The 27,068-nt window shown below is 38.9% G+C and overlaps 1 protein-coding gene across 3 annotated transcripts; it reads right to left on the bottom strand.

The window, feature by feature from the left end:
- Positions 1 to 66: 66 nt before the first annotated feature.
- On the bottom strand, positions 67 to 26,456 carry LOC139939218 (membrane-associated tyrosine- and threonine-specific cdc2-inhibitory kinase-like). Of its 3 annotated transcripts, none has more exons than XR_011786276.1 (17): positions 26,242 to 26,456; positions 24,082 to 24,254; positions 21,245 to 21,386; positions 20,189 to 20,292; positions 19,008 to 19,090; positions 18,034 to 18,159; positions 17,742 to 17,817; positions 16,333 to 16,455; positions 15,395 to 15,486; positions 14,968 to 15,074; positions 13,136 to 13,281; positions 11,391 to 11,553; positions 10,472 to 10,589; positions 8,673 to 8,792; positions 8,043 to 8,169; positions 3,843 to 7,297; positions 67 to 3,801 (listed from the first exon to the last, which is right to left on the bottom strand). XR_011786276.1 is itself a non-coding variant. In XM_071935011.1 (16 exons), the coding sequence occupies exons 2-16, from the start codon at positions 24,223 to 24,225 to the stop codon at positions 7,271 to 7,273; spliced, it is 1,698 nt and encodes a 565-aa protein (XP_071791112.1). In that variant the 5' UTR covers positions 24,226 to 24,254; positions 26,242 to 26,456; the 3' UTR covers positions 67 to 7,270. The 3 variants fall into 3 exon arrangements, 1 of the variants encoding a protein (XP_071791112.1); XR_011786275.1 differs by having other exon boundaries at positions 67 to 4,066; positions 4,107 to 7,297; XM_071935011.1 differs by having other exon boundaries at positions 67 to 7,297.
- Between the last annotated feature and the right edge of the window lie 612 nt (positions 26,457 to 27,068).

Raw genomic sequence — 27,068 nt, 5'->3', positions numbered from 1 at the left:
TTGGTAAATGCCAAAGAATAGTCTTCTCATATGGTGTATCTCAACATATGTATAAAATAACAAACCTGCTGGAAATTGAGCTGGGTTGGTCGTCAGAGTTGCAAGATAATAATGAAAGAAAAAAACACTTGTCACACGAAGTTGTGTGCTTTCAGATGCTTGATTTCAAGACCTCAAATTCTAAACTTGAGGTCTCGAAATCAAATTCGTGGAAAATTAGTTCTTTCTCGAAGACTACATAACTTCAGAGGGAGCCGTTTCTCACAATGTTTTATACTATCAACCTCTTCCCGTTACTCGTTACCAAGTGAGGTTTTATGCTGATAATTACTTTGAGTAATTACCAATAGTGTCCACTGCCTTTAAGGCCCTTTGCAAACGAAAAAGTGTAAAAGGCTATAGTCAAATTTGCCTGAAAAAGTGTACAAGGCTATAGACTTGTAAACCTTTCTATAGCCTTGTAGACATGTCAAATTTGACTGGAAAGTGTACAAGGCTTGTGAACTTGTCAAACTTGCCTGAAAAAGTGTACAAGGCTTGTGAACTTGTCAAATTTGCCAAGAAAGTGTACAAGGCTATAGCCTTGTGTACTTGTCAAATTTGGTCAGAAAAAAACCTTGTGAAAAAAGTGTACAAGTGTAGAAGGCTATAGCCTTGTGTACTTTTCTGGCAAATTTGACATGTCTACAAGGATATAGCCTTGTACACTTTTTGAGTATAAAAGTACACAAGGCCTTGTAGACATGTCAAATTTGCCAGAAAAAATGAACAAGGCTCTAGCCTTGTAAACTTGTCAAATTTGCCTGAAAAAGTGTACTCGTCAAATTTGCTAGAAAAAGTGAACTTGTCAAATTTGCCAAAAAAGTGTACAAGGCTAAGCCTTGTGTACTTGTCAAATTTGCCAGAAAAAAAGCCTTGTGTGCTTTTCTGACAAGTTTGACATGTCTACAAGGCTAAAGCCTTGTTCACTTTTTGAGGCAAATTTGACAAGTACACAAGGCTATAGCATTGTAGACATGTCAAATTTGCCAGAAAAAGTGTACAAAGCTATAGCCTTTTGTACTTGTCAAATTTGCCAGATAAAGTGTACAAGGCTTTGTCAAATTTGCCAAAAAAGTGTACAGTCTTCAGCCTTATGTACTTGTCAAATTTGCCGGAAAAAGTGTACAAGTGTAGAAGGCTATAGCTTTGTGTACTTGTCAAATTTGCCAGAAAAAGTGTACAAGGCTCTAAACCTTGTAAACTTGTCAAATTTGCCTGAAAAAGTGTACAAGACTACAGCCTTATGTACTTGTCAAATTTGCCAGAAAAAGTGTACAAGGCTCTAAACCTTGTAAACTTGTCAAATTTGCCTAAAAAAGTGTACAAGACTATAGCCTTGTGTACTTGTCAAATTTGCCAGAAAAAGTGTACAAATGTAGAAGGCCTTGTGTACTTTTCTGGCAAATTTGACATGTCTACAAGGCACTTTTTGAGGCAAATTGCCTTGTAGACATGTCAAATTTGCCAGAAAAAGTGTACAAGACTATAGCCTAGTGTACTTGTCAAATTTGCCAGAAAAAAGTGCACAAGGCTATATAGCCTTGTGAACTTGTCATATTTGCCAAAAAAGTGTACAAGGCTATAGCCTTGTGAACTTGTCAAATTTGCCAAAAAAGTGTACAAGGCTATAGCCTTGTGAACTTGTCAAATTTGCCTGAAAAAGTGTACAAGACTATAACCTTGTGTACTTGTCAAATTCGCCAGAAAAAGTGTACAAGGCTATATAGCCTTGTGAACTTGTCAAATTTGCCAAAAAAGTGTACAAGCCTTGTAGAAATGTCAAATTTGCCAAAAAAGTGTACAAGGCTATAGCCTTGTCGACATGTCAAATTTGCCAGAAAAAGTGTACAAGGCTCTAGCCTTGTAAACTTGTCAAATTTGCCTGAAAAAGTGTACAAGGCTATAGCCTTGTGAACTTGTCAAATTTGCCCAAAAATGTGTACAAGGCTATAGCCTTGTAGAAATGTCAAATTTGCCAAAAAAGTGTACAAGGCCTTGTCGACATGTCAAATTTGCCTGAAAAAGTGTACAAGACTATAGCCTTGTGTACTTGTCAAATTCGCCAGAAAAAGTGTACAAGGCTATAGCCTTGTCGACATGTCAAATTTGCCAGAAACGTGTACAAGGCTATAGCCTTGTGAACTTGTCAAATTTGCCAAAAAAGTGTACAAGGCTAGAGCCTTGTGTACTTGTCAAATTCGCCAGAAAAAGTGTACAAGGCTATAGCCTTGTCGACATGTCAAATTTGCCAGAAAAAGTGTACAAGACTATAGCCTTGTGTACTTGTCAAATTCGCCAGAAAAAGTGTACAAGGCTATAGCCTTGTGAACTTGTCAAATTTGCCCAAAAATGTACAAGGCTATAGCCTTGTGTACCTGTCAAATTTGCCAGAAAAAGTGTACAAGGCCTTGTGTACTTGTGAAATTCGCCAGAAAAAAGTGTACAAGCCTTGTGAACTTGTCAAATTTGCCCAAAAATGTACAAGGCTATAGCCTTGTGTACCTGTCAAATTTGCCAGAAAAAGTGTACAAGGCCTTGTGTACTTGTGAAATTCGCCAGAAAAAGTGTACAAGGCTATAGCCTTGTCGACATGTCAAATTTGCCAGAAAAGTGTACAAGGCTATAGCCTTGTACACTTGTCAAATTTGCCCAAAAATGTGTACAAGGCTATAGCCTTGTAGAAATGTCAGATTTGCCAAAAAAGTGTACAAGGCCTTGTCGACATGTCAAATTTGCCAGAAAAAGTGTACAAGACTATAGCCTTGTCGACATGTCAAAATTGCCAGAAAAGTGTACAAGGCTATAGCCTTGTGTACTTGTCAAATTTGCCAAAAAAGTGTACAGTCTTCAGCCTTATGTACTTGTCAAATTTGCCGGAAAAAGTGTACAAGTGTAGAAGGCTATAGCTTTGTGTACTTGTCCAATTTGCCAGAAAAAGTGTACAAGGCTCTAAACCTTGTAAACTTGTCAAATTTGCCTGAAAAAGTGTACAAGACTACAGCCTTATGTACTTGTCAAATTTGCCAGAAAAAGTGTACAAGGCTCTAAACCTTGTAAACTTGTCAAATTTGCCTAAAAATGTGTACAAGGCTTAGCCTTGTAGAAATGTCAAATTTGCCAAAAAAGTGTACAAGGCTATAGCCTTGTCGACATGTCAAATTTGCCAAAAAAGTGTACAAGGCTAGAGCCTTGTGTACTTGTCAAATTTGCCAAAAAATTTGCCTTGTGAACTTGTCAAATTTGCCCAAAAATGTGTACAAGGCTATAGCCTTGTAGAAATGTCAAATTTGCCAAAAAAGTGTACAAGGCCTTGTCGACATGTCAAAAGTGTACAAGACTATAGCCTTGTGTACTTGTCAAATTCGCCAGAAAAAGTGTACAAGGCTATAGCCTTGTGAACTTGTCAAATTTGCCCAAAAATGTGTACAAGGCTTGTAGAAATGTCAAATTTGCCAAAAAAGTGTACAAGGCCTTGTGAACTTGTCAAATTTGCCAAAAAAGTGTACAAGGCTAGAGCCTTGTGTACTTGTCAAATTTGCCTGAAAAAGTGTACAAGACTATAGCCTTGTGTACTTGTGAAATTCGCCAGAAAAAGTGTACAAGGCTATAGCCTTGTCGACATGTCAAATTTGCCAGAAAAAGTGTACAAGACTATAGCCTTGTGTACTTGTCAAATTCGCCAGAAAAAGTGTACAAGGCTATAGCCTTGTGAACTTGTCAAATTTGCCCAAAAATGTACAAGGCTATAGCCTTGTGTACCTGTCAAATTTGCCAGAAAAAGTGTACAAGGCCTTGTGTACTTGTCAAATTCGCCAGAAAAAGTGTACAAGGCTATAGCCTTGTCGACATGTCAAATTTGCCAGAAAAGTGTACAAGGCTATAGCCTTGTGAACTTGTCAAATTTGCCAAAAAAGTGTACAAGGCTAGAGCCTTGTGAACTTGTCAAATTTGCCTGAAAAGGTGTACAAGACTATAGCCTTGTGTACTTGTCAAATTCGCCAGAAAAAGTGTACAAGGCTATAGCCTTGTGAACTTGTCAAATTTGCCCAAAAATGTGTACAAGCCTTGTCGACATGTCAAATTTGCCAGAAAAAGTGTACAAGGCTAGAACCTTGTGAACTTGTCAAATTTGCCTGAAAAGGTATACAAGACTATAGCCTTGTGTACTTGTCAAATTCGCCAGAAAAAGTGTACAAGGCTATAGCCTTGTGAACTTGTCAAATTTGCCCAAAAATGTACATGGCTATAGCCGTGTGTACCTGTCAAATTTTCCTGAAAAAGTGTACAAGGCTATAGCCTTGTGAACTTGTCAAATTTGCCAAAAAAGTGAACATGTCAAATTTGCCAGAAAAAGTGTACAAGGCTATAGCCAAGTGTACTTGTAAAATTTGCCCTAAAAATGTACAAGGCTACAGCCTTGTGTACCTGTCAAATTTGCCAGAAAAAGTGTACAAGGCTATAGCCTTGTGTACTTTTCTGGCAAATTTGACATGTCTACATGCCTTCAAGTGTACGTTTGCCACAAACAAGTACAAGGCTCCTGACATGTCAAATTTGCCAGAAATAGTGTACAAAAGGGTATTGCCTCGTGAACTTGTTTAACTTGCCAGAAAAAGTGTACAAGTGTACAAGGCTATATGTCAAATTTGCCAAAAATGTGCCTAAAAAAGTTTACAAGGCTGATAATAGCCTTGTGTACATGTCATGTTTTGCTTGAAAAAGTGTACAAGGCCTTGTGCACCTGAAAATGTGTACAGGTCTATAGCCTTGTGTACTGGTCAATTTTGTTAAAAAAAACTACAAGACCTCATGTACTTGTGATTTGTGCAAGAAGAATTGTATGAAAATTTTGCATGAAAAGACTTGTGTACCACAGTATACCAACAGTTTTACCGCAGTAATAGATGGTGAATTTGCAGGCCTGAACGATCCATTTTTAAAAGGGAAAGGCACCAAGGCATTTTCTCCTCTGCAAAGGGCACCCTATGAGGTAATTTAAAACTTCTATTGGAGCATTTCTAGGGCACCAAGGCAATAAACAGAGGGCATGGAGGCATTCACTTTCATTGCCTCCGTGAAGTAACAGGCATGAATTTGTATTGGTATAAAACCAATCATGTAATGTGGTACAAAACGCATGTGCATGTATTTGTATAGGTTTAAAACCAATCATGTGATGTGGTACAAATGCATGCCATGTGGTACAAATGCACGCCATGTGGTACAAAAACACACGTGAAATGCATGCGACGTGTACAAAACGCATGTGATGCAGTACAAAAATCATGTGATGTGGTACAAAATGCATGTGATGTGGTACAAAATGCATGTAATTCGGTACAAAATGCATGTGATGTGGTACATGACATGTGATTTGGTACAAAATGCATTTGATGTGGTTCACAATGCGTGTGATGTGGTTTACAACGCATGTGATGTGGTACAAAACGCATGTACATGTACCTGGATCATAGGAACATGTACAAGAGTGAAAGTGAAAGAAACTGTGATGTGCACCACAGGCTACATTTCCATGGTTGTGCCCACTGTTGGCAAGTGATTTACTTTGATGCACTGAATTTTGCTTATTTTTATTTTGTAAATAATATTAAACAGTATTTATATGGCGCCAAACTCTGTCTAAAAATACGCTTAAGGCGCTTCACAGATTTAAAAGACGAAAAACAAGAAGCCATGTAACAGGTGTTCATTTTGTTCAAGACTTGAGTTTATTTTGAATAAAAAAAACGTATTCCGGAAAACACACCTTCGCAAGTTATGTGTCCTTTATTCGTCAAAACTTACATGTAAGGTGTTTTTGGTGAAGAAGGTACAACACTTCTTCATGAAAAATGAGTATGATACATGATTAAGAACAATTCAAGAAATTTGTTTACCTGAAAACTCACTTTGTACAAACATAATATGCCTTTGCTTGGAGATTTTATCTACCTGGAGACTCTGTCCCCCAATACGGTGAACTGTGTACAAACTTCTTCTTATAGCGCCCTCTTTTGAATCGTCCTCCTTCAGTTCATCTTAACTTCCCATAATGGGGGAAAGAATCTCCAGCCAACTGATTTCCCTGGGCTACTGGAACCAAATACGGGTGATTCGCACTACAATGGTCTGTGACGTTTCAATAGACCTTTATCATGGTGCAGCCATCTTGAATTTTACCAAACCTAGGCTGGAAGAACAAAATAGTCTGGTTCCTGTTTGCAAAACGGTTATTAGCATTCATTATTGTTATTCAGTACGAGGAACATGACCAAGATGGAGGCAGCATGATAAAGGTCAAAGGCAGAACCCAATCACAACAGTTATTTACACATAAATCTGTCACTTTTACAATCTTCTATAATTTTGTTATAAACCAAATTTCAACTATGATATATATATAATATTATATACACCTGGTATTAAAGGGTTAAATATCTTTGGCATGGTTAGACCATCATCACAGTGCGGCCATCTTGTTTCATCTCCCATTCAAATTGTTGGGTGCCTTCAATTATCTTCCCCAGTATTTTGATCTGCCTGCAGCCGGGGCGTGGAAACTACGTCATTACACCTGGGCATCCACCAGAGACTCGCTCGTGAGCTGGGTCTGTGGTTGCCGACACCGACCGGGGCAGACACAAGTATCACAAGATGGTTATCGAACGCTCTCGTGTAAGTTTTACCTGCACGTGTAAGTTTTACTTACAAGCTAACGAACGCACCCAATTCTACCAAAGCGACTCATCAAGGGCCCCCCTTCTGGGTTTAATGAACACCCATACTCATAACTTCTATTGCACACAGGGAACAAGACGAAGATGGTGGCACGATAAAGATCTGCAGGGCACAATTTTGCACCAGCTTCTCAAGCAGAACATAGTAAATAGTTTCTTAACAAACTTCTGGTAAGCACATTACTGTTCTGTGCTGAGCTATTTCTTATGCTTAAGATGCTCGGTCAAATTGGTCAATTTCATAGAGCTGCTAAGCACAACAAAATTATGCTCACCAGAATAAGGTTACCAGCCAAACTCCCATGTCACATGTACAATCTGTGACTAGTATCCTGCTCATTTCTGCCTAGCAGACAATTGTTAAGCAACATTTTTTGCTAAAGCAGCTCCTTCAAATTGGGAACTGTTCTGTACAATCCCATTAATATACAAAACAGTTAAACTAAATATACTTGCATATAATATATCTCAACGTCCTTAACTTTAATGCTCTAGTCTTTCCCTGCATCGTCAAATATCTGGAAAAGAAATATAGTTTAAAGAATGTAGTTAATTTTTTATAATTGTTTATATTTTATTTGATTACACATCCAAGAGCACAATTAGCGCCAATAACGGAATGGATAGAAAACGAGAAAAATATTTAGTATTAGATGTGAGGGGAAAAACCCACGCAATCATGTAGGAAAGGAAAACCCAATCCTCATGCAAGGCTCTTGCTGAGGTGGTGGGATTCGAACTGGGGTCCATGAGGTAAAAAGCAGGGAAGGAAACCACAGAGCAAACCTGGGCCCAATTTCATGAGCCAGGCACTAGTTCCACATGATTGCAAATTGCTGTTAACAGTGCTTATCAGGAAAATCAAATTAAATTATGTTTTCCCGATCATTTTCAGCAAAAATGACCTGAAGTTCGATACAAAATGCAAATTCATGGATTTTCCTCTAACAATATCTTTTTAAGAAGTGTCGTTTTTTTTTCAATGTTATTATTACTATTTACTTGGCCGTTGATAGAAGAAAACAACCTTTGGACAGTAAAAATATGTTTAAAATTGTAGTTGTGATGCAAGGAAATTCTCTATTATTTGGTTTTACCCTTGCACCAAATGTGTGTTAGCCCTGTATACTTTGAATCTATCCGATGCAAATATAACATCTAATAAAAATAGGAAATTTACAATTCAAGCAAAAATATGGTCATATGGAAGCTTCTACACATGTAAGTTAAGCTGATTTTGAGCCTTGCTTAGTTCTTGTTTACCTGCATGAGGTTCTTGGGTTCCAGCGCCGACTTATTAAGTACTTTGGGTTCATCAAAACTGAGGCGTAGCGGAGAAACGATCTCATCATGGAGTGCACTAATGTTGGGACTGCCATTGGGCGTCCATCTGTGACAAGCAAAAACAAATCAATAACAACTTACAATGGTTCAATAAAGGGAAGGTATACTTGGTAAATACTCTTCAACACAAAGGCAATAAAAACCTTTGGTTAGAAGTACAGCAGCTTTCAATAGTATAAAGCATTTCCAGAAACATTTCGCTTTGAAGTACTGTGAAGTGTAAACGATATGAAGTTTTTATGCCCAAAAGTTTAATCAGAGAACCATTACTGCAATAATATTTCTCAAATTATGTAGTCTTATGAGGTATTATTCTTGCTGCGTGGACGTAACCACTCCGGATTTTCGGCAATATCTCAAAAAAATAACCGCTTCTGTAAATTAGGTTTCACCGAGTTTGTTTTATTGTATCTACATTGATACAGGATTAAAACAATCAAACGCTTCCAAGAACCAAAGATATACTTTACCTTATGGAGAAAAGAAAAATTGCTGCATATAGACACTACCAACTTGAGGATGAATTATTTTGTATATAATATCTCTTACCTCTCGACACTGTTATTCATCATGCCATGAACGATGGGGGAGGAGCTTCGTGGTAAAAGGGGGGTTCGTCTATGACTTCTAGTTAAGAAGGGTGTCCCAGAGGTGGCTATAGCCGAGCAACTGCAGTAAAGAAGAGAGTACATTATAAACGTAAGGTTTAATAGGTACAACAATTTTAGGTGCTGAATTTTTGAATTCAGCTTTAAAAAAAAGGTACAGTAATAATATCAAAGTCTTATAAAGTGCATGTATCTACCAAACAAGTTACTCAAGGCGCTGAGTACATGTACATGTATGTACAAACTTTCAGAAACTTTCAGAAAGATACGTTATTGCGGTGATGAGTTCTGAGACCCAATCATGTAGCACCTAAAAGGTGCTATGGTGATTCAGCAGCCACAGACAGAAACACTGGGGCGACCTCCTTCTCTTTTCGATAAGTGCACTGGGTTCTTTTATATGCGTTATACAAAACATGGGACCAATGGTTTTACATCCCATCCGAAGGACGTAGCAATGGTTAAGTGTCTTGCTTAAAGACACAAGTGTCACAGCTAAGGATTCTTACCCACACTCTGATCTGCTGATCAGTGGCAATGATGTGGCAGTAACTGCTGTCAGTGTGCTTTACAGTCCATTTGAATCAATACAAGAATTAAAAGTTATAATTTTTTAGAATTACAACTTGTTGTCTGCATCATAAATAACCAGAAATTTAGTTTTCATTGGCACATAAGAATTAAACAATTATTAGTTTAAAACAAGTATAGGCCTATCATTGGTAATGATGTGCTCATTTTCGGTACCTTATAGAGACCCGAGGATAAAACAAAGAAGGGAAAAAACTTAAGGTCTCCATAGGGGAATTCTAATGATTGGGTGCTCCACATTCAAGAAAATTTGTGTACAAAGTCTACGGGAATCTGTCAAGTGCAGTAAAAAACAAAAGAATGCTCCACAAGGATGTATTTTTGAGAATATATGGCAACACAGCAGGTAATGATAGCTCACCGTTTTCTCATTAGCCCCTTTCACACAAGAGCAATTTAGCAAGGGTCCCTTGCTAAATTGAAGCATGGTTGTAAGATTTTACAAAATGCACCTCGTGTGAAAGGACAATAATTTTTGGAGTGTCCAGGGTCCCTTGTCAAATCTTGTCCATCATTGCTACATTTTGTTGGAGGTCTGGACCTATGACTAAATCTTACACTAGCGGAAGTTTTTACCAAGGACGTGGGCTACATCATCGTGTGAAAGGAAGGTTGTTAATTGAACGTAGCCTAGGTGAAAATGCCCATACAGCGCATGCTATTGTGGGTGCTATCTTGTCCAACTAAGGTGATCAGGATTACCAATTCGTCATATCACTCTCATGTCGCACAAGGGTTGTTAGTTTTTAACTTTGCAGTGTGAACGCTCACAAAATCAGTCACACACGGTGATAACAAACAAACAATCCATGCTCGTAAATTTTGTAGCAAGGGACCCTGGCTACATTTGGGCTGCGTATAAAGGGCTTTTGAATCATGATACTGTAAAGACATCGGTAATGTTGGCACTCTCTTTGAATCAAGATAAAGTACAGCATAAGTAAAGAATGTTATAATCTTGCAATTCTAGGTACTTCAGTTGTAACTTGATTCTGGTAAGCAACATTTTTCTTTGCTTTCAAAACTTTCAAAAAACTCATTTTGATGACCTTTGTACAAAAGGTAGCATCATTTGTAGCCTTGCTGTGGTAACCTTTTCAAAGTATAATTTTCACAGTTCCTTTGGGGAAAAAACTACATTTGACGCACCTAGAATATTCCTTGGCAGCACTGTAGAGTTTACTCTTCTCGTCATCGCTGGAGAATGATGAATGAGCGAGAGAATGACCGTAGGAACTCTGGGATACATCTGTCTCAAAACACTCGTCTGTAGATAAAAAAAATTAAATTAATGAACACCTATTTTATTCACCAATCTTTTACAAATGATGATTCCCTCAAACAGGTAACAATAGCGCTCTCAAGAATCCTGTTTGTCATTCTGAAAACTATGCAGCTATGCGGTCTCCATTTTTTGTTGTACAACTATTTTTATTTTTCTGGAGGAATATAAACCGGTCGCTACTGACCTGTTGACGCATGAAAGAGTTACAAAACGATGATATATCTCTGGCCACATCACTTGCCTATTTGTTCACACTGCAGTTAAAAAGGTCATTGCCTCTCATGAGAAGAAGGAAATGTCTGGGGCAAAGTTTTAGCCAGGGTTTCTTAAAAGGGTTTCCGAATTTGCTCGAAAGTGGGTGTCCAAACTGCTCGCATGAAATAAATGTACTACGCAGTTGATGAGCTTAATGGAGTACCCTATTTGGTGTCTATTACACAATGGAACAATGAACACCACAAGGAAAATCTTTTTTTCACCGGGACCCAACAAGGGAATTCTTGAGAAAATTCATCATAACAAAAGCAGGACTCCACAAACCGAAACCATAATGTTGTATCCTGCTCAAACTTCACTTGAAAGTGAATGCTAAGCAAAATTACCTTGAGGCAAACAATCACTGTTTTTTCCAATGGGTGGCAGCAGACTTACCAGGTAAACTTCCGTTGTTTTTGTAGTTCAGAGCATCAGCACACTACCGAGAACAATGGATTTTACCTGGTAAGTCTGCAGCCACCTAGTGTCACCATAAAGGTTTCCCACATGTGCAGCAAGAAAACCTACCGTCTGAAAAGCTGAGATCCCAGTCCGACGGTCGCTGTGGTGCTTTGTTGTTCACTGTTGGAGAGCTCTCGGGGAGTTTTGTGGATAATCGGCGAATAATGATGAAAAATAAAGTCACCAGCATTCCCCATATCAGGCTGAGACACGAGATCGTCGCAATCCACTGCAATCAAATTAAAAATCAAAGTAGCTATCTCAAAGACACTATGCAACTCGCAAACTTCTGAATCTGAGTTTATATAGTCACAAAACAGTCCAAATGGAAACATCACACCAACTTTTTGTAGAGAAGACAATGAAGAAATGTTACTTTTAGACGTTGGAGAAAAACTCATATACTTGTAGTAGTCAGGTAGGGACTGAAAAACCCACTCCACATGCAAGGCTGCGGTCCGGGTATCGAACCGGGGTTCACAGAGTAAGGCAGGGACCATAGAGCTATATATATTGACTAGAGCGCTAACAGCCCGTTATACAGGCACTAAGGTTTTGAAGCTGTGTGGGCGCATCCATCTTTATGTACAAACCAATACAAAAGCTTGAAGTTTTGTACGGCAATTGTACGGCTATTTGCATGATAATGCATTTGTTCTTTTTTATGTGCGATCGAAGCAAAATGCAGCAAATGTGAACGCACAATCTGCTGATCAGCATACAAACTGCGAGCATCATGTGCATCATGTTTAAAAGGCGCGTATACTTTTTTTAGGTACGGCAATCAAGTCGAAGTTACGGTTTTCGTATCGCGGACGTACGCGAGCAGACAGTCGGGTACAAAAGTGCACACGCTGAATGTAAAAAAAAATCACAGCAATGTGTGTTCTCTTAAAATTCTGAAATCACGCAACACATCAAACATGTCTGCGCCCAGGCTGGCTTCAAAACGCAGAGTAAGTTAGCGCTCTAGTCAATATATATAGCTCTATGGCAGGAACTGAAACCACTGATGAGCCAAACTGACTGCCCGACCAACCTAATTTAGCTTTAGGCTTGCTACACCAACCCGACACTGATGGTTAGTGCATCGTCGTGGCCGAGCGTATCAGAACACTGAACTCAAGCTCTAGTATTTCTGATCAGCAGAGTGTTGGTTCAAGTCTCGACCATGACACTTGAGCCCTTGAGCGAGACACTTTACCATTATTGCTTCGGCTGGGGCGCAGAACCAGTGGTCACGTTTGCTACATACATGTAATGCAAGTAAAAGAACCAAGTGCTCTTATCTTCTAAGAGAAGGGGTTCTGCTGCTGACAAAACAAGAGCTTGGGTCTAGTAAACTGTCCATACATGTATGGTTGTTAATGTATTTGTCTTTTGTGTCCGTTGTCTGTTTTGTCCTGTATGGCTTTCCCAAATCAAGCAAACGCTTACCAGGAATTGCCTCCATTTCACTAACTGTGCCCTATTCCTACTATTTTAAGTAGCATTAGTGTTTTCCAATTTAATGTAAATCATAATTTTGTATGATACCGGCACACATATTATTTGAATTATAAATAAGTATTGTTGAATGTGATATATGGAATGTGATATTCCCGCTCTCGGCCACGACAACCCAATTGGGCCCAGGTCTTGACTCAAACAATAATAATAATATCGAAGTCTTATATAGCGCACATTTCTACCAAACAAGGTACTCAAGACGCTGAGTATATACAAACTTTCAGAAAGATAGGTTATTGCAGTGATGAATTCTGAGACCCAATTATTTAGCACCTTATAAGGGTTTATAAAGTGCTACTCACCATCTTCCGAAAGCAGAGGGCGACATATCTTCTCCTTCTGACTGATCTCATGATGGGGAGGTCCAGTAAATCTTGCAGTGTTGGCCTCTTACTGTAGTCTGGATTCATCATGGATGCAATCATGTCCCTCAGTCCCTTAGAAATACCTGATTGTAGCAATCAAAGGTAATTTTGCTTTTGAAGAATCATCAACTCCATTTATTTGATAGATTTAAAGGTACTGGACACTATTGGTTATTACTCAAAATAATTCTTGGCATAAAAGTTTACTTGGTAACGAGCAATGGAGGGGTGTTGTTAGTATAAAACATTGTGAGAAACAGCTCCCTCTGAAGTAAGGTGGTTTTTGAGAGTGAAGTAATTTCTCACTGAAATATTTGAATTGAATTCGAGACCTCAGCTGTGCAACTAGGGTGTTTTTTCTTCCATTATTCTCTACTCTAGCAACTTTGACAACCAATTTAGTTTTCAATTTAAATTTTCACAGGTTTGTTATTTTATGCATATGTTGTGATACACCAAGTGAGAAGACTGTTTTTTTTTACACTTACCAAATGTGTCCAGTGCCTTTAACAACATTATAAGGGGGATACAAAATTATAAGGGGGATACAGATAAATATAGTTGATATACGGTACCCTACCTCAATGTCTGATAAAAAAGCACTGTAATGATGATCCCTGATAAACACAACTTTATAAGCAACTTGGGTGAATGGCTTTGAGCTACATCAATGGAAGACTTTTAGAGGGTCCTTTTTCACAATAGTGCGCGTGCTCAGACCTACATGCACAATACTGTGCATGCGCACGCATGCTCAGAGCTGCAAAAAAGGATCATTTTGTCTGTTTCGCCAGCGTCTCAAAAGTCTCCTATTGACCCATTTCACCTGACGTCATCATCAGAATAATCTTGGATGCGCCATTTTGGTGTTCAATGTCAACTCGTGTTATTCAGTGAAGTGCGCATTTTTAGGTGATGCGCCGATTACACATAAGCCTATTGACCACCAACATGGTGAGCGTGGCATCAGTCGCCGCGTGTGACTCGCGTGCAAGGGGTCAATTGCTATAATTTTTCTAGGCATCTAAGTGGTTCTCATGCAAGGAATTTGCTACAACCCTTGGTGCCACACACATAACGCATAGTTGATGTCATGTGGATGAACCATCAATACTACGAGCATTCCTAGTACGTTGGAAAAACATTTACTGGCTACTTGACTTGGTGCACTGCTAATTATGGGATTCAAATTGACCTCTATTTACTCAGCATGCTCAGTGCTCAAACGTTTCAGACAGTTTCTCTACTAGAATGAAATCCTGGGTTTGAATCCCATCCGAGTAGCTGTCAATTTTTTACGCCCACAGACTAGGAAAGTATTTGGATTATTTGCTTCATCTACTGTACCCTTCATCAGCTCAAACTTATAGAGTGTCTTGGCCGAGCGGTTGGTTAAGAGCACCGAATGCAAACTCTGGTGTTTCTGATCAGCAGAGTGTGGGTTCGAATCCCCTGTCGTGCCACTTGTGTCCTAAAGCAAGACACTTTTAACCATTGCTTCGCCCTTCAGATGGGCTCGAAAACATGCGAGCATGCAGCCCAATTATTAACATTTATCTTTAGTTTTAAAAGCCCTACTCTGCAATCTGGGGCTTTAATATATGGTAAATCTCCATTTCTTTTTAGAATGTTATCTTAATTTTTTGGGGGGGATAACAAAAACGGATTTTCTTTTTTTTTTAGGGCAAAAAAAACAACTCCATTTTAAAATGGAGGAATCACATCCCTGTAGACTGATCATGTGGTCACATGTTCTATACCCAGATTACCTTTTGTGATATCCCAGGGTATGTCCCCATGGCGTAGCTGATGCCACAACTGTCCATTCTGAGGCAAGTCCAGATCACACGCAAGCTCCAGTATTGTTATTCCAATGCTAGAAAAGTATGGTAAAACAAAATCAGTATCACATATTGCACTCAAGTTTGTGGGGTGTCATGGCCAAGTACTCTAGGTCAGTGGACGAGTGGTCTAGGGTTAGGGTTATGGATTCATGTTCTGTAATGTACAGAGAATTTGTAAAGAGTGACTGCTTTAGTGGGTTAGGAGCCCTCTTAATATAGGTCAAAGCTACGCTATCTATTGGAAAAAATTAGTGGTTCACAAAACTGAATTTGGTCTAGAGCCTTAGGAACACTGGTACCTAGGGCGCACAAAACACTTAACCCTGCCCTGCCAAATCCCTTTAGTCCTTACCTAAAAACATCAGCATGCTTGCCAAACTTTCCCTGCAGTAGCTCTGGGGCTAGGTACCTTGGATCTCCTTCTTGAGCCTCCGTTAAGTCATTCTGCCATTCAAAGATAAACCACACAATAAATTATTGACATGTACATGTATCAAAGGTAAAACCAGACAAGTCCTGCTCTTGTAAATTTTTCTTTGTTCAATCCCAAATATCTTCGTGAGGCATCTTTGGGAAATAGTTCTTTTTAACCGACCAAAAGTTACAATATAACTGCTTACAGCACTCTCTCATGATGTGAACAGTGAACAGCAAAAAAAAAATGAATCTGGGAAACTAAAAGGTTCCTTTAATTGTTGATTTGCTTATGATTTAATTGCTCACAAGTTATGTTTGAATTAAAACAGTCACTTTTAAAACCTGGAAAAGTTCTTTTTATATTTCATATTTTAGACCCAGGTGTTTTTTAAAACACATATGAACTAGCATTGTTCAGTCACTAGTGCACATCTATCCCCTTGGGTCTATGAGATGACTGACCAGAAAAGCGTCTTACTTCCCTCTTCTGGTCACTTACAGTCCCCCTGGGAGCTAGACATGCTTGAGTAACCTTAATGCCAGTCCCTACAAGATGTGTACATAATAACAATTAGTGATCCCAGGTTGTATTATAATTTGGGTGTGAACCCTGGCTAAACGCCAGTTAATGGTTGTATGGAAGATATTGACAAAAATAAGGCTAGGGTCATATAGGGTAATAAAGGGCAATATAAGGCTAGATAGCTCAGTTGTTAGAGCACCGGCACGTTACTCCGGAGGTCGTTGGTTCAAATCCCACTCTAGTCAATTCTTTGTTCAACCCAAAAAATAACTAATAATTACAATAACAACCTCACACTGAGAAGATATTGAACCGAGTTGTTTATGAAACCAATAAAAACTCAGACTTGCCTTGCCGAGTTGTATCGTGAGTCCAAAGTCACCCAGTTTACAAACTCCATTTACAGACACGAAGATGTTATCGGGTTTGATGTCTAGATGAAGCAAGTCATGATCATGGAGGTGCTTCACACCCTGAAAGGGAGGAAACAAAGAAAGGGCATCATGCCTCCGGTCTATAAATAGTGTTTATCGTTTATTTGTTTGTTTTCTTTGAAGGCACTAGACACATTATAAAATAAATAATAGTATATATAGAACATTACTGAACGAGCAACAGAGAGATGTTGATAGTTTAAAACAAAGTATTGACTTCAAGCCTACACCCTGGACACAAAATCTGTCTTTGTTTAGTCAACCATCCAACCTCATTTACTCACTCACTCACTCACTCATTTGGCTCAGTTGAAAGAGCTCAATATTGCCAGACTTCTATTTATTTATTTTAAATCTTCGGACATAATTCTTTGTTGGCAGGGGCCGTCCAGGGTAAGGCAAAAGTTTTTAAAACTGTCATCAAAGCGATGTGCCCTCCAAGACCCCTCCAACAAAAAACATACATGTTTATAAAAATACAGAAAATAAAAGCACGAATTTTAAAAATGTAGATAATAACATAAAAAAGTACAAAACGCTACATTAAATTAAAATTATTAAACACCGAGCTGGCACAAACATGATGGCAAGATAATGACAATAGACCAAAACTGAACGCTGGTAGATAAAACAAAATATCACCCATAAAATTATTAAGAAACAAACCAAGCAAAGTATATACAACAAATATGGGAGGAATGTTGCGTGGATATCGAAATTGCCAGGAAAGTCTAAGAATCAAAAGCCATTATCGCAAGGAATATCAAAGAATCAAAAGTTATTATTGCCAACCAACCGTTGTCTGCTATTAAATAATTGCATGGGTGTGCATAAACCTTTTGTTAATGCACACTGGAGCTCTGTTTATGCCCACTGAGCTGGCTTCCACGCGTCGGGCGCGCAAGATTATCATGCGGACTGCACAAATCATAGCTATCAGTGCATAATCTAAGCACGCGCGCGTACACACAACCCACGCGCCTCGAACAGATTCTTCACAAAGTTTTGGAAAAACAAATTTAAAACCTTGAATTTTTGATTGTTAAAGTGTCTATACCTAGTTTTGTTTTTCTGTTTTTAACAAAAAGGGCATTTATGAATGGGAATAAAAGAGATAGCGACTCGTTCTTCAGCGCCATTTAAAACCTTGCAGGGTCGTTGCTTTGCGACAAACGCCCTCGCTGAACACGGCCGCGGACCCTGCCGCCGTTAACTGTACGTTGAAGAACTCGTCGCTACCCTTTTATTCCCTTACTGATACTTAACACATAGCATTTTGCTATGCTGTAAACAAGGGAAATTGTTCACAGTAAAGAATGCATTACCTTGATAAGATCCAGTAAGAATCCCCAAACTGTACTCTCAGATATATCATGATGAGTTTCCGCATACTCTTCAAGACTGGGGGCAAAAGAGTTAACAGTAATTATTTTAAAAAATGGGTATACATGTTCAGCAATTTTATGTTCAGGAATGTTATTGGCCTACTGAGTAGGGCACTATAAATGTAAAGAACCTTGATTTGTTATTGTAAAAATCACTATAAAGAAACTAGTTGTTATCATCATTATTCATATAAAAATTGCAAACTAAGTCTTTGTGTTTTTGCTAGCTAACCTCATTTGGCACAGCTCCGTCTGTATGTACAGATGCCCCTTCTCAGCCCACGCCTTGAAGAACTCAACACAATTTTGGTGTCTGGTCAGGGTTTCATGTTGGTGGACCTCCTCTAGCTTCCTCCTCCTATTGGTCAATCAACATCCAGTCAAACAAATATTTTTCAAAGGCAGGCACGGTTTAACTTTTGGTAATTTTGTCAAAGACCGGTACCCTCACGTGGTATACGTGTACATGCATCTCTACATAAGCATACAATAACAGTTGCAGAAATGAGAAGTTTCAGACATTTATCAGAATTCAGACATCTGAAAGTCTGCCTTGTAAAAAAACAAAAACACATTTTTCATCAAACAAATTAAGCCATGCTCTCTCAAAGCTCAATGGAGTCTCTTACCCCAGGAATTATCTATGGTGGTAATGCAATCATTTCAATGGACCTCCACAAGTCTGGATCCCAGTTTCAGACTTTTTGGGTCACAAATGGCTCTCACCCCTGCTATTGGTCACGAAATCAGAGTCAAACAGATTATTCTTTTAAAGACAGCACATAACTTTTGGTAATTTTGTCAAGGACCAGTATCCTCACTTGGTCATGTTGGTGTATCCCAACTCATACAAAAATTAATAATCCTGTAAAAAGTTTTGAATCAATAGGTCATCGAGACTGCGAGAAAATAATGGGGACAAAAAGACACCCGTGTCGCATAGAATTGTGTGCATTATTATTACTTTACTTGGCAATTAAAATCAAGCATGTACACATGAAATACATAAAATTACAATGGTGACTTAGATTATTGATGGTCTTAGTGTAGTTGAGTGGACAGGGAACCAGACCAAGATGGCTACTAACATATCAGCCTTACCCTCTAATCTCTCTCTGACCTGGGCATGGTGCCTTCTTTATCAGATAAATAAATGAGTGTCTTTTTCATTGAGTGAACAGGCAACCAGACCAGATGGCTACTTACTTGTCAGCCTCACCCTTGAATCTCTCTCTAGACCTCTTTACTGCATAAAGCTTACCGCTCTCTTTGCACTTCACTTTGTACACCTGGTATAGAAAGAAAAAAATTGTCATGAACATTCCTCTGTCCGATTACCCCTAAAAGCATTCCTGACACCATATCAACTCCTTATGAGTATGCAGCACCGGCAACCCAGTTTGACTGCAGGTTGCTAATCACTCGCATCTACAATCTCTACCTTCAAAGGTACCCATTTACTCCTGGGTGGTGAGAAGCAATTATAGGGTGCATTAGATTAGGTTCCTTGTGTCGACCCCGCAGTGCTCACTCGGGTGAGCCATCGACAAGAGCTAATCAAATGATCACTCATCACCCTCTCGTGGTGACTTCACTCGCCTCGGGCCAGCCCCGAGTGACCCGTTTCATAAGCAGGGCACTTGGGGCTGACCGGGGTGAGCCCCTGCAATGACATAGTCTGAATTACATAGTCGGCAAAGCGTCCTAAAAGCAACACCACACCAACTTTTTGTTTAAGAGAAGACAATGAAAAAGTTTCAGTTTTAGGATTGCGAGGAAAGCCCCTACCAGGAGAACCCACTCAGTCAGGTAGTAGCCTTAAGTCAAGGTGCACGCGGCACCCCCAGAGTGTCACACAACCCAAAAATGTCACGCACAAAACAACAATAGCCAACGGCGAAGCCATGAAGCACCTTTACTAACTCGCTTTTTTGCTACCAATTTTGGTGGGAGAAATGTAATATGCATAATGCATTAGCATGATGAGTGGTGGTCAATACACGCTGCCTGCACACACACTGTTACCCAGACACAAAAATTCCTGGTTCCTCATGGATAATGGAGGCGCTAAAAAGTCACCTGCTGAGGGAAACACACAGAAAATGGATAATGAAGTTTTCATGATCATGAATACAATGTAACTGATTTGATAAATGAGTTGGTAAATCTCCGCTCGCCCTGGTCTTATTTTTCGTGCGTGACATCTGGGGTGTCAGCGCTGAGTGCGCCATGAATAAGGGCTATCAGGTAGGGACTGTAAAAGCAAATCCACAGACAAACATCTGGTCCAGGAATCCAACTGGGTCCACAGGTTGAAGGCAGGAGCGAGAAACCACTGAACCAACCTGACTGCTGACTAAAGACAGAGTAAAGGTGTTCTGACTAACCTCACCAAACGATCCTTCACCAAGTTTCTGCACAACTGTGAAGCACTGATCGAAGAAGGAGTCTCTGCTCTTCTCGTTGTAGTGAGGACTCAGCAGTAGAACAGCTGAAAGGGTCGTCAAGGGTCATGAAGGTCAGGGGTCAAAGGCATGAATATTCATATTTGTGTTTCCCATACAACACTTTTGGAGTGTATCACCGTAAACAACAATTTGACTATGAGCACTTCAAGAAAGCAAAATTTTGTTTAATAAATTCAAACAAATTTCATTACTGAATTGTTCGTCTTGTAAGGACAATGTAGTTTTCCTATGTAAAGGGCATCTCAATCTTTGAGAGGACTGTAAAGAATTAATTAGCACTGAAACATTCCAAAGGGCACCAAGGCAATTACATGTACAAAGAGATATATGTAATTGTATGGAGGCAATTGCCTCTGCTGCCTCTATGAGGTATTGAGCACATTTACAGCATAAATGGCCTGCAACTTCGTGTGAGGGCAAGTCATTTTTTTTATTTGAAAAGGGCATCACTTTGAGGCAGATTTCAGTTGTTCTCAACACATTTTTAAGTGCAACAAGGGAATGACCAGGGCAAAAGGGGCAATTGCCTTTGTTGCCTCTGTGAACCTGCTGCCTCTGTTGACCTGATTGAACTGTTTGCAGTCGAGCGAGCAGTTTACAGCCTAAAGCCCTTTTCACGCTACTCTTTTCCTTTGAGGCAACCTCAGGGAATAATGGATGTTCTTGGATCACTTTACCCCTGATCCAACCCAGCAAATTGGTAAACCACCGGGGATAGCCACCCCTGCTCTGGAGTAGGGGTAAGCTGTAAAACCCTGGGGTATTCTTGAATCTTACAACCGGAACCTCATGGAATAAGGACACAGTGTGAAAGTGTGTTGGGGTAACCGTGGGGTAAAAACTACCGGGGCCTCTCCAGGGCTGTATTCCATGGGCATAAGAGATACAGTGTGAAGAGGGGCTCAATGAACTTTAGTTTCTTACTCTGTCTTTAGAAACTCTATCTAAGGGAACAAGAGACTTCAAAAAGGATACAAGGTTCCGACTGTCTGAAGGAGATGGCTCTGGGTCTAGACTCTTCTTCTCTGGTCTTGTTTGGAAAGAGACGACTAACAGGGGGGACACTCTTTAAGGGAGGCCGTGGGGGTCCCGTCTTCCGGGGGGTCACACCTCTATGCTGAAATGGGAAAACAGTTTGAAACAATTATAATGATGAGAACTTTAAGAAGACCTGTCGTCGATGTGACAGGTGGAAATGTATGGTTTTGTTTTCTCTGCTTGATTTGTTTAACCCCCTTTGATTTTCACAAAAAGGTGGACCTCCATGGTTTTACTCTCATTATACTTACTTCTTTGTCTTTATGCCATTACTCACAAGACACCATTCTGTACGGACATGACGGAGGTAAAGTTTTAAGAGGTAAAGTTTTGTACAGCGCTGGCTGCGTGTGGTTTCCACTGTTGGAAAAGTGGAATTTATCTTTATCATTTGAGCATATGTACATGTAACACTAAACTTAGGATTAATTTTAGGACTTAGGATGAGTCGGCCAGCCTTGCACTGTAGCATGTAAACCTTAAGATTAATCATATGTTAGGACTAGTTAGGCCTACTCGTCCTAACTCGGGTAGCGTTTCTGGAAATCGGCTGCTGGTTTTAAAATTCTGATTTAATAACCCAGGTTATGATTTTGGCCTTTTTTGTTATGAAATGTAAATATTATTTGTATTTTAAAAAGAAGTAGATCAAACGGGTAGATCAAACTTTGTACCTACTCCATCTCAGCCCCCAATGGGGATTCTCTCTCTAAAACTTAACAAGTATCAGGTTCAATATAGACATAAAAACTTCCTCCCTCATCATGTTTAAAGGCACTGTACATGTTTGGTAATTGTTAAAGACCAGTGTTCTCACTTGGTGTATCCCATCATAAGCATAAAACAACAAGCCTGTAAAATTTTGGCTCAATTGGTCATAGAACTTGCGAGAAAATTATGAAAGAAAAAACACCCTTGTTGGACGACTTTGTGTGCTTTCAGATAGGAATAAAATACTTTATACTGTCAACAGCTCTTCAGTGCTCATTACCATGTCAGTTTTTAAAGTCACCTGGAAATATAATTTTTTTTCTTTCAAACATAAGAGTATATACTTATGAACAATAAAACAATTTTTTTAGTAATTGTTTGTCACGATTTATATGTTTAAAAAATATATAAAGTTGTTTGGGGGCTGACTCCGCCTACCCCTTTTGTCACGTCAATCAAGGCAGACTTTGCCTGCAATGCGTATAGTAAACACACGTGCCAAGTACATGTACGTCCGAGTCACGAGTTGGTACATTTCAAAAAGTGTTTTTCTGCATTCAGCAGCAATACACCTGGTCGGCATTGCCGGAAAAAAAAAATTTTTTTTTTTTTTAAACTTACAAACTAACGACTTGGTCCGTACATGTACTTTGCAATTGTGTTTACTCTACGCATTACAGGCAAAGTCTGCCTCGATTGACGTCACGAACAGCGCCCTCTCGGGTCGGGGTCTACTCTTAAATTTGTAAATAACATAAGAACTGATTTTTTAAAACCTTAGTTAACTGTTTATTCACATTCCACTCATCAAAACACATATATTAATGACAAAAGCTTTATTTTGAAAAAATACCACTTCCAGGTGACTTTATGTTTAACATTTGTTTTGAGTAATTACCAAACATGTACCTTCCTTTTAACCTTGAAGCTGTCAAACAGTAAAACTTAAGAACCTTCTTATAATGCAGCTTCAGCAAGCGTGGGTCAAAAAAAAAAACCAGAGAATGCTGCACAAATGTAGTTATCTACATGTACGTGAATCAGTCAAGTGTAGCCCTCACCTTGAAGTGGCCCTTTAGCCTTCTGATGTAAAGTGAGAAATCTGCTGAGAGATAATTTTTGGGGGCATGATTCCTGGCTACATGGCATAAAATCGTTGCATGGTTTCTGACTGGCATCCCTAAACAAAGATGTTGATAAAATAGAGAGACCGACAACATAGGGCTAGGTTAGATAGCTCAGTTGGTAGTAGCGCCAGTACACTAATCCTGAGGTTAGTCGTTGGTTCAATGTTTAGCATTTTGGCACGCATGCACCTCGTTTGGTTTAGTAACAATCTTGTCCAATCACAACGCTTGTCTGGTCCAATAACAGCGTGCGGAATTTGTTGGGAGTGAGGAAATCTCAACCCAAAAGGAATATAGCCCCACCCTGCAAGTCTAACAAGGCAATTTACAGTCAGTTTTTCTTTGTTCAAACCCAACAAACCATTTTTTTAACTAACAGTTATTATATTCAGTGCCAACAAAAACCTGATTGATGATGCGGACAATAAAATTTTAATTAATTCTAATTCTAATCATGATTATTTAAATTTAGAGGCAGTGGACACTATCGGTAGGCATAATGTAATTACTGAAAATAATTATCATCATAAAACCTTACTTAGTAACATGTAATGTAGAGAGGTTGATAGTATAAAACATTGTGATAAACGGCTCCCTCTGAAGTGACGTAGTTTTCGAAAAAGTAGTTTTCGAAAACTAGTTACTAGAAGTAAAACTAATTCCATAAGTAATGTTCCACGAAATTGATTTTGAGACCTCAAGTTTTAAAATTTGAGGTCTCAAAATCAAGCATCTGAAAGCACGCAACTTCGTGTGACGAGGTGTTTTTCTTTCATTATCATCTTGAACCTTCAACGACCAATTGAGCTCAAATTTTCACAGGTTTGTAATTTTGTGCATATGTTGAGATACAGTGTACACACCAAGTATAAAGACTGGTCTTTGACAATTACCAATAGTGTTCAGTGTCTTTGAGTAGGCTAAAGGAAGATTTACCTTCTTTTGCGAAAACGTAGTCTCCTCCTTGAGGAACTTTGGGGTTGGTCTGGGACTCTTGAATCCATTTTCTCTGAGGGAAGACTCCAGATTGGCTTGCAGCCTCATTTCTCCCTTGTCTGGTTTCAGTGTAAAAGAATCCATGGACTGAATTCGTGGAATCCGAATCGTTTCTGTAGGACAAAAGGTTATAACTTGGTCAAAATACAATTCAATTCAACAATAACATTGTTGAAGTCAACGTTTGTTTCATACTACTCTTCAGCTACTCTCTACGCCATGTCTACACTTACACTACACTACAGCAGATTATTAGCCTACACTGTAATTTATAATTAGAGACATTCCGTATCAAATCAACCAATTTGTTGAAAAGTTCCCAGGTGACCCTCTCAGATTTTGATGAAACTTTGACATCAGAATGATTGGATGTGGCTCAAATGAACATGTATACAAAAAAGCTAAATCATACTTCATGTTGTTTTCGAGGTATGACCCACTGAAATTTGGTCGTGGCTGCCATTTTGTGCCTGCGCAATAGGCGCTTTTTGACCTTTTTCTGGCTGGAACCAACCTTGGGCCCATGCTATTTCTAAATTAATGCATTGGTGAGCTTATAATTGCTTACAAAGTTAAGATCAATCTAGTAACTTAGTGCTTTGTGAAATCGATACAGCGCGGAAATCTAGTGGGACCTGCGCGTAGCTTGAGTTTCCCGCTAGAGTATCCTCCGATACCCAAATCTGCGCATTACAAATATTCCCGCAGGCACCTTTCCCACCGCGTAACTTTTTGTTTACAATACGCAATGACATAATTTTTTTGATTTCATGAAAGTATACAACATAATCTTCATTCTCCTGCAAAGATGGGACAAATCGTAGCGATTCTGGTTGATATTTTAAAAAATCTATAATTTTAGAAGAAAATCTTACCTTTAGACTAAACACAAAATATGGCTAGCTATTAATGGTCGATAAAAACACTTAAAACACCCTGAAAGTTCTTTGCGTTTGTTGTCTGCCATACTTTACTACTTCAATTACAAGATCACATGATTTTTACATGCCAACAGAGGGGATACAAAAAACTGGGAAAGATTGACCTGGACGTGCGCCTAAAAGGCAAATTTCCAGAAATTACGATTTTATTGTAAATTGCACGTGGGCTAATAAAAACACCCCAGAAACATCAGAAGCCTTATTGATAAAAAATACGCTCGTATATTATTCATAATTTGTAATAATAGGACAATTAACTATGAAAAAACAGCATTTTAGTGTTGTATAACTTAGTTTTGTAAATTGATGGCTTCACCACAGACTGGTCGGGTGTACATGTGTAAGATTGGGGTTCAGCTAATTAGCCTGGTAGAAACCCAACAATTGATAGGGTAGGCCTAAATAGTTATAACTGGCAGTTTTGGCCTTCTAGTATCCCCGCTGCACGGACTCGAGTGCTTAGAAGAAAAGGCGACATAGAAAGGTTCCCCGTATTGACGTTTCAAAACAAGTGCGTGAATTTATGTGACGCAAAACATATGCCGACAAATTTGGGTCGTTTGCATACGACGACCTCCGTTGTGCTTCGATGGCGTTCTACGGGCTTGAAATTCTCCTCTCAGGTGGGCTATGACATCGGACAAATAAAAATAAAGCTCAAAGTTGTTCTTGGTTCTATTAATTAAACTAAAATTCTATCTCAAGTCTTCAGTGCGTGAATATAGGGTACACGAGGATACTGATAATACTAGGCCTACCATATAATAATAATAATAATGTAAATTACATTGTAATACTAATAGGGCCAATCCGTATTTTTTAGCCCAGTTTGGACTCCATTACCGTTACATGTAAAGTAATAATGCATGGAAGCCTGTCACCACCTTTCTTTTCACTAATTTTTACCCAACTATCTCATCTTAAATCCATTGGGTAAATATTAGAGTTAGGGTAGCTGGTTTCAGGTTTGTGTTTGGAACTACTATTTTAAAATCATAACGAATGAAAAAGTGGTGGATTCATTATTCATAACGAATGAAAAAGTGGTGGCATGATAATATGATTATAGTAAGTAGTAGGCCCGTTTGTCTAATTTGAATACGGAAACCAGAAGAAACTTTTACTTGTCGGTGTCCGCTTCTTCACATTTTGCACTTACCAATTCATCATTGATTCATCACACAGGCATGACAGGCGAGGTAATAGACTCAATTTGTTTAGGCATGGATGTAGAAACTGGTCAGGCCGTTCTTATAAAGCTGTTCAGTTTATTAGACTAAAATTAAGTCAAGGGGTATTAAGTCAAGTTACTGCTAAATGAATTGACGTACGTAAACGACGTGCGAAGAGCTAGAGAGGAGGATGTTTTGGAAAATTTCGCGCGCCGCTCGCCGAATATTATACCGCCCTCAAGAGACCGACAATGTAATCTTACTAGACTAGCCACGGTGTTTTATCTGTTTGCTTTGTTTTAGTTGTACTTGCTTGTTTGGTGGGTCTGTCATCAAACATGCATTAAATAGAATTTGTTGCGAAACAAGTCTATTAACGAAATACAAAAATAGAAAAAAACTGCCCTTTACCTGACTTTTTGTCAATATTGTTTTTGAAAGTGATTATCAAAGATAAAGTATTTTTTCAATCTGTTATGTTTTTATCGTTTTTGAAAAAAGTTAAGGGTAGGCCTATGTTAAAACAACACTTCGGGCTAAATCTATAATAATAGGTCATCTAATGATGATCTCTTAGCTCCTTTATAAATCGCTTGATATGGGATATCAGCAGAGCATTCATTTTCAGTGGCACTTTATACGGACGTAAATCTTTGAACCATAAGCTGGGTATGCGAACATCACTCGTAGGCCTACAATGTCAAAAGGTAGGCCTAAATTTCAAAATTATTTTTATTACATCTTTTGACATAATATTTACATCAATCGACGACCAATCTTTATAATATTTAATTAAACACTTTAAAAAGTTATT

Source organism: Asterias amurensis, chromosome 6 (genome assembly GCF_032118995.1).
Source record: "Asterias amurensis chromosome 6, ASM3211899v1".
Classification (NCBI taxonomy): domain Eukaryota; kingdom Metazoa; phylum Echinodermata; class Asteroidea; order Forcipulatida; family Asteriidae; genus Asterias; species Asterias amurensis.
This window is presented reverse-complemented; position numbering and strand designations above follow the sequence as displayed.

Bases quoted from the DNA above. Each gene is read 5' to 3' on its own strand.
- LOC139939218 (XM_071935011.1), bottom strand. From the start codon at position 24,225: ATGGATTCTTTTACACTGAAACCAGACAAGGGAGAAATGAGGCTGCAA. The intron at 16,456-17,741 runs GTAATGCATTCT...CCTCCCTTTCAG, and splicing joins TCTTACTGGATCTTATCAAG to GGTGTGAAGCACCTCCATGA. The intron at 8,793-10,471 runs GTGCGTCAAATG...TCTTTACTGCAG, and splicing joins GCTGCCAAGGAATATTCTAG to TTGCTCGGCTATAGCCACCT.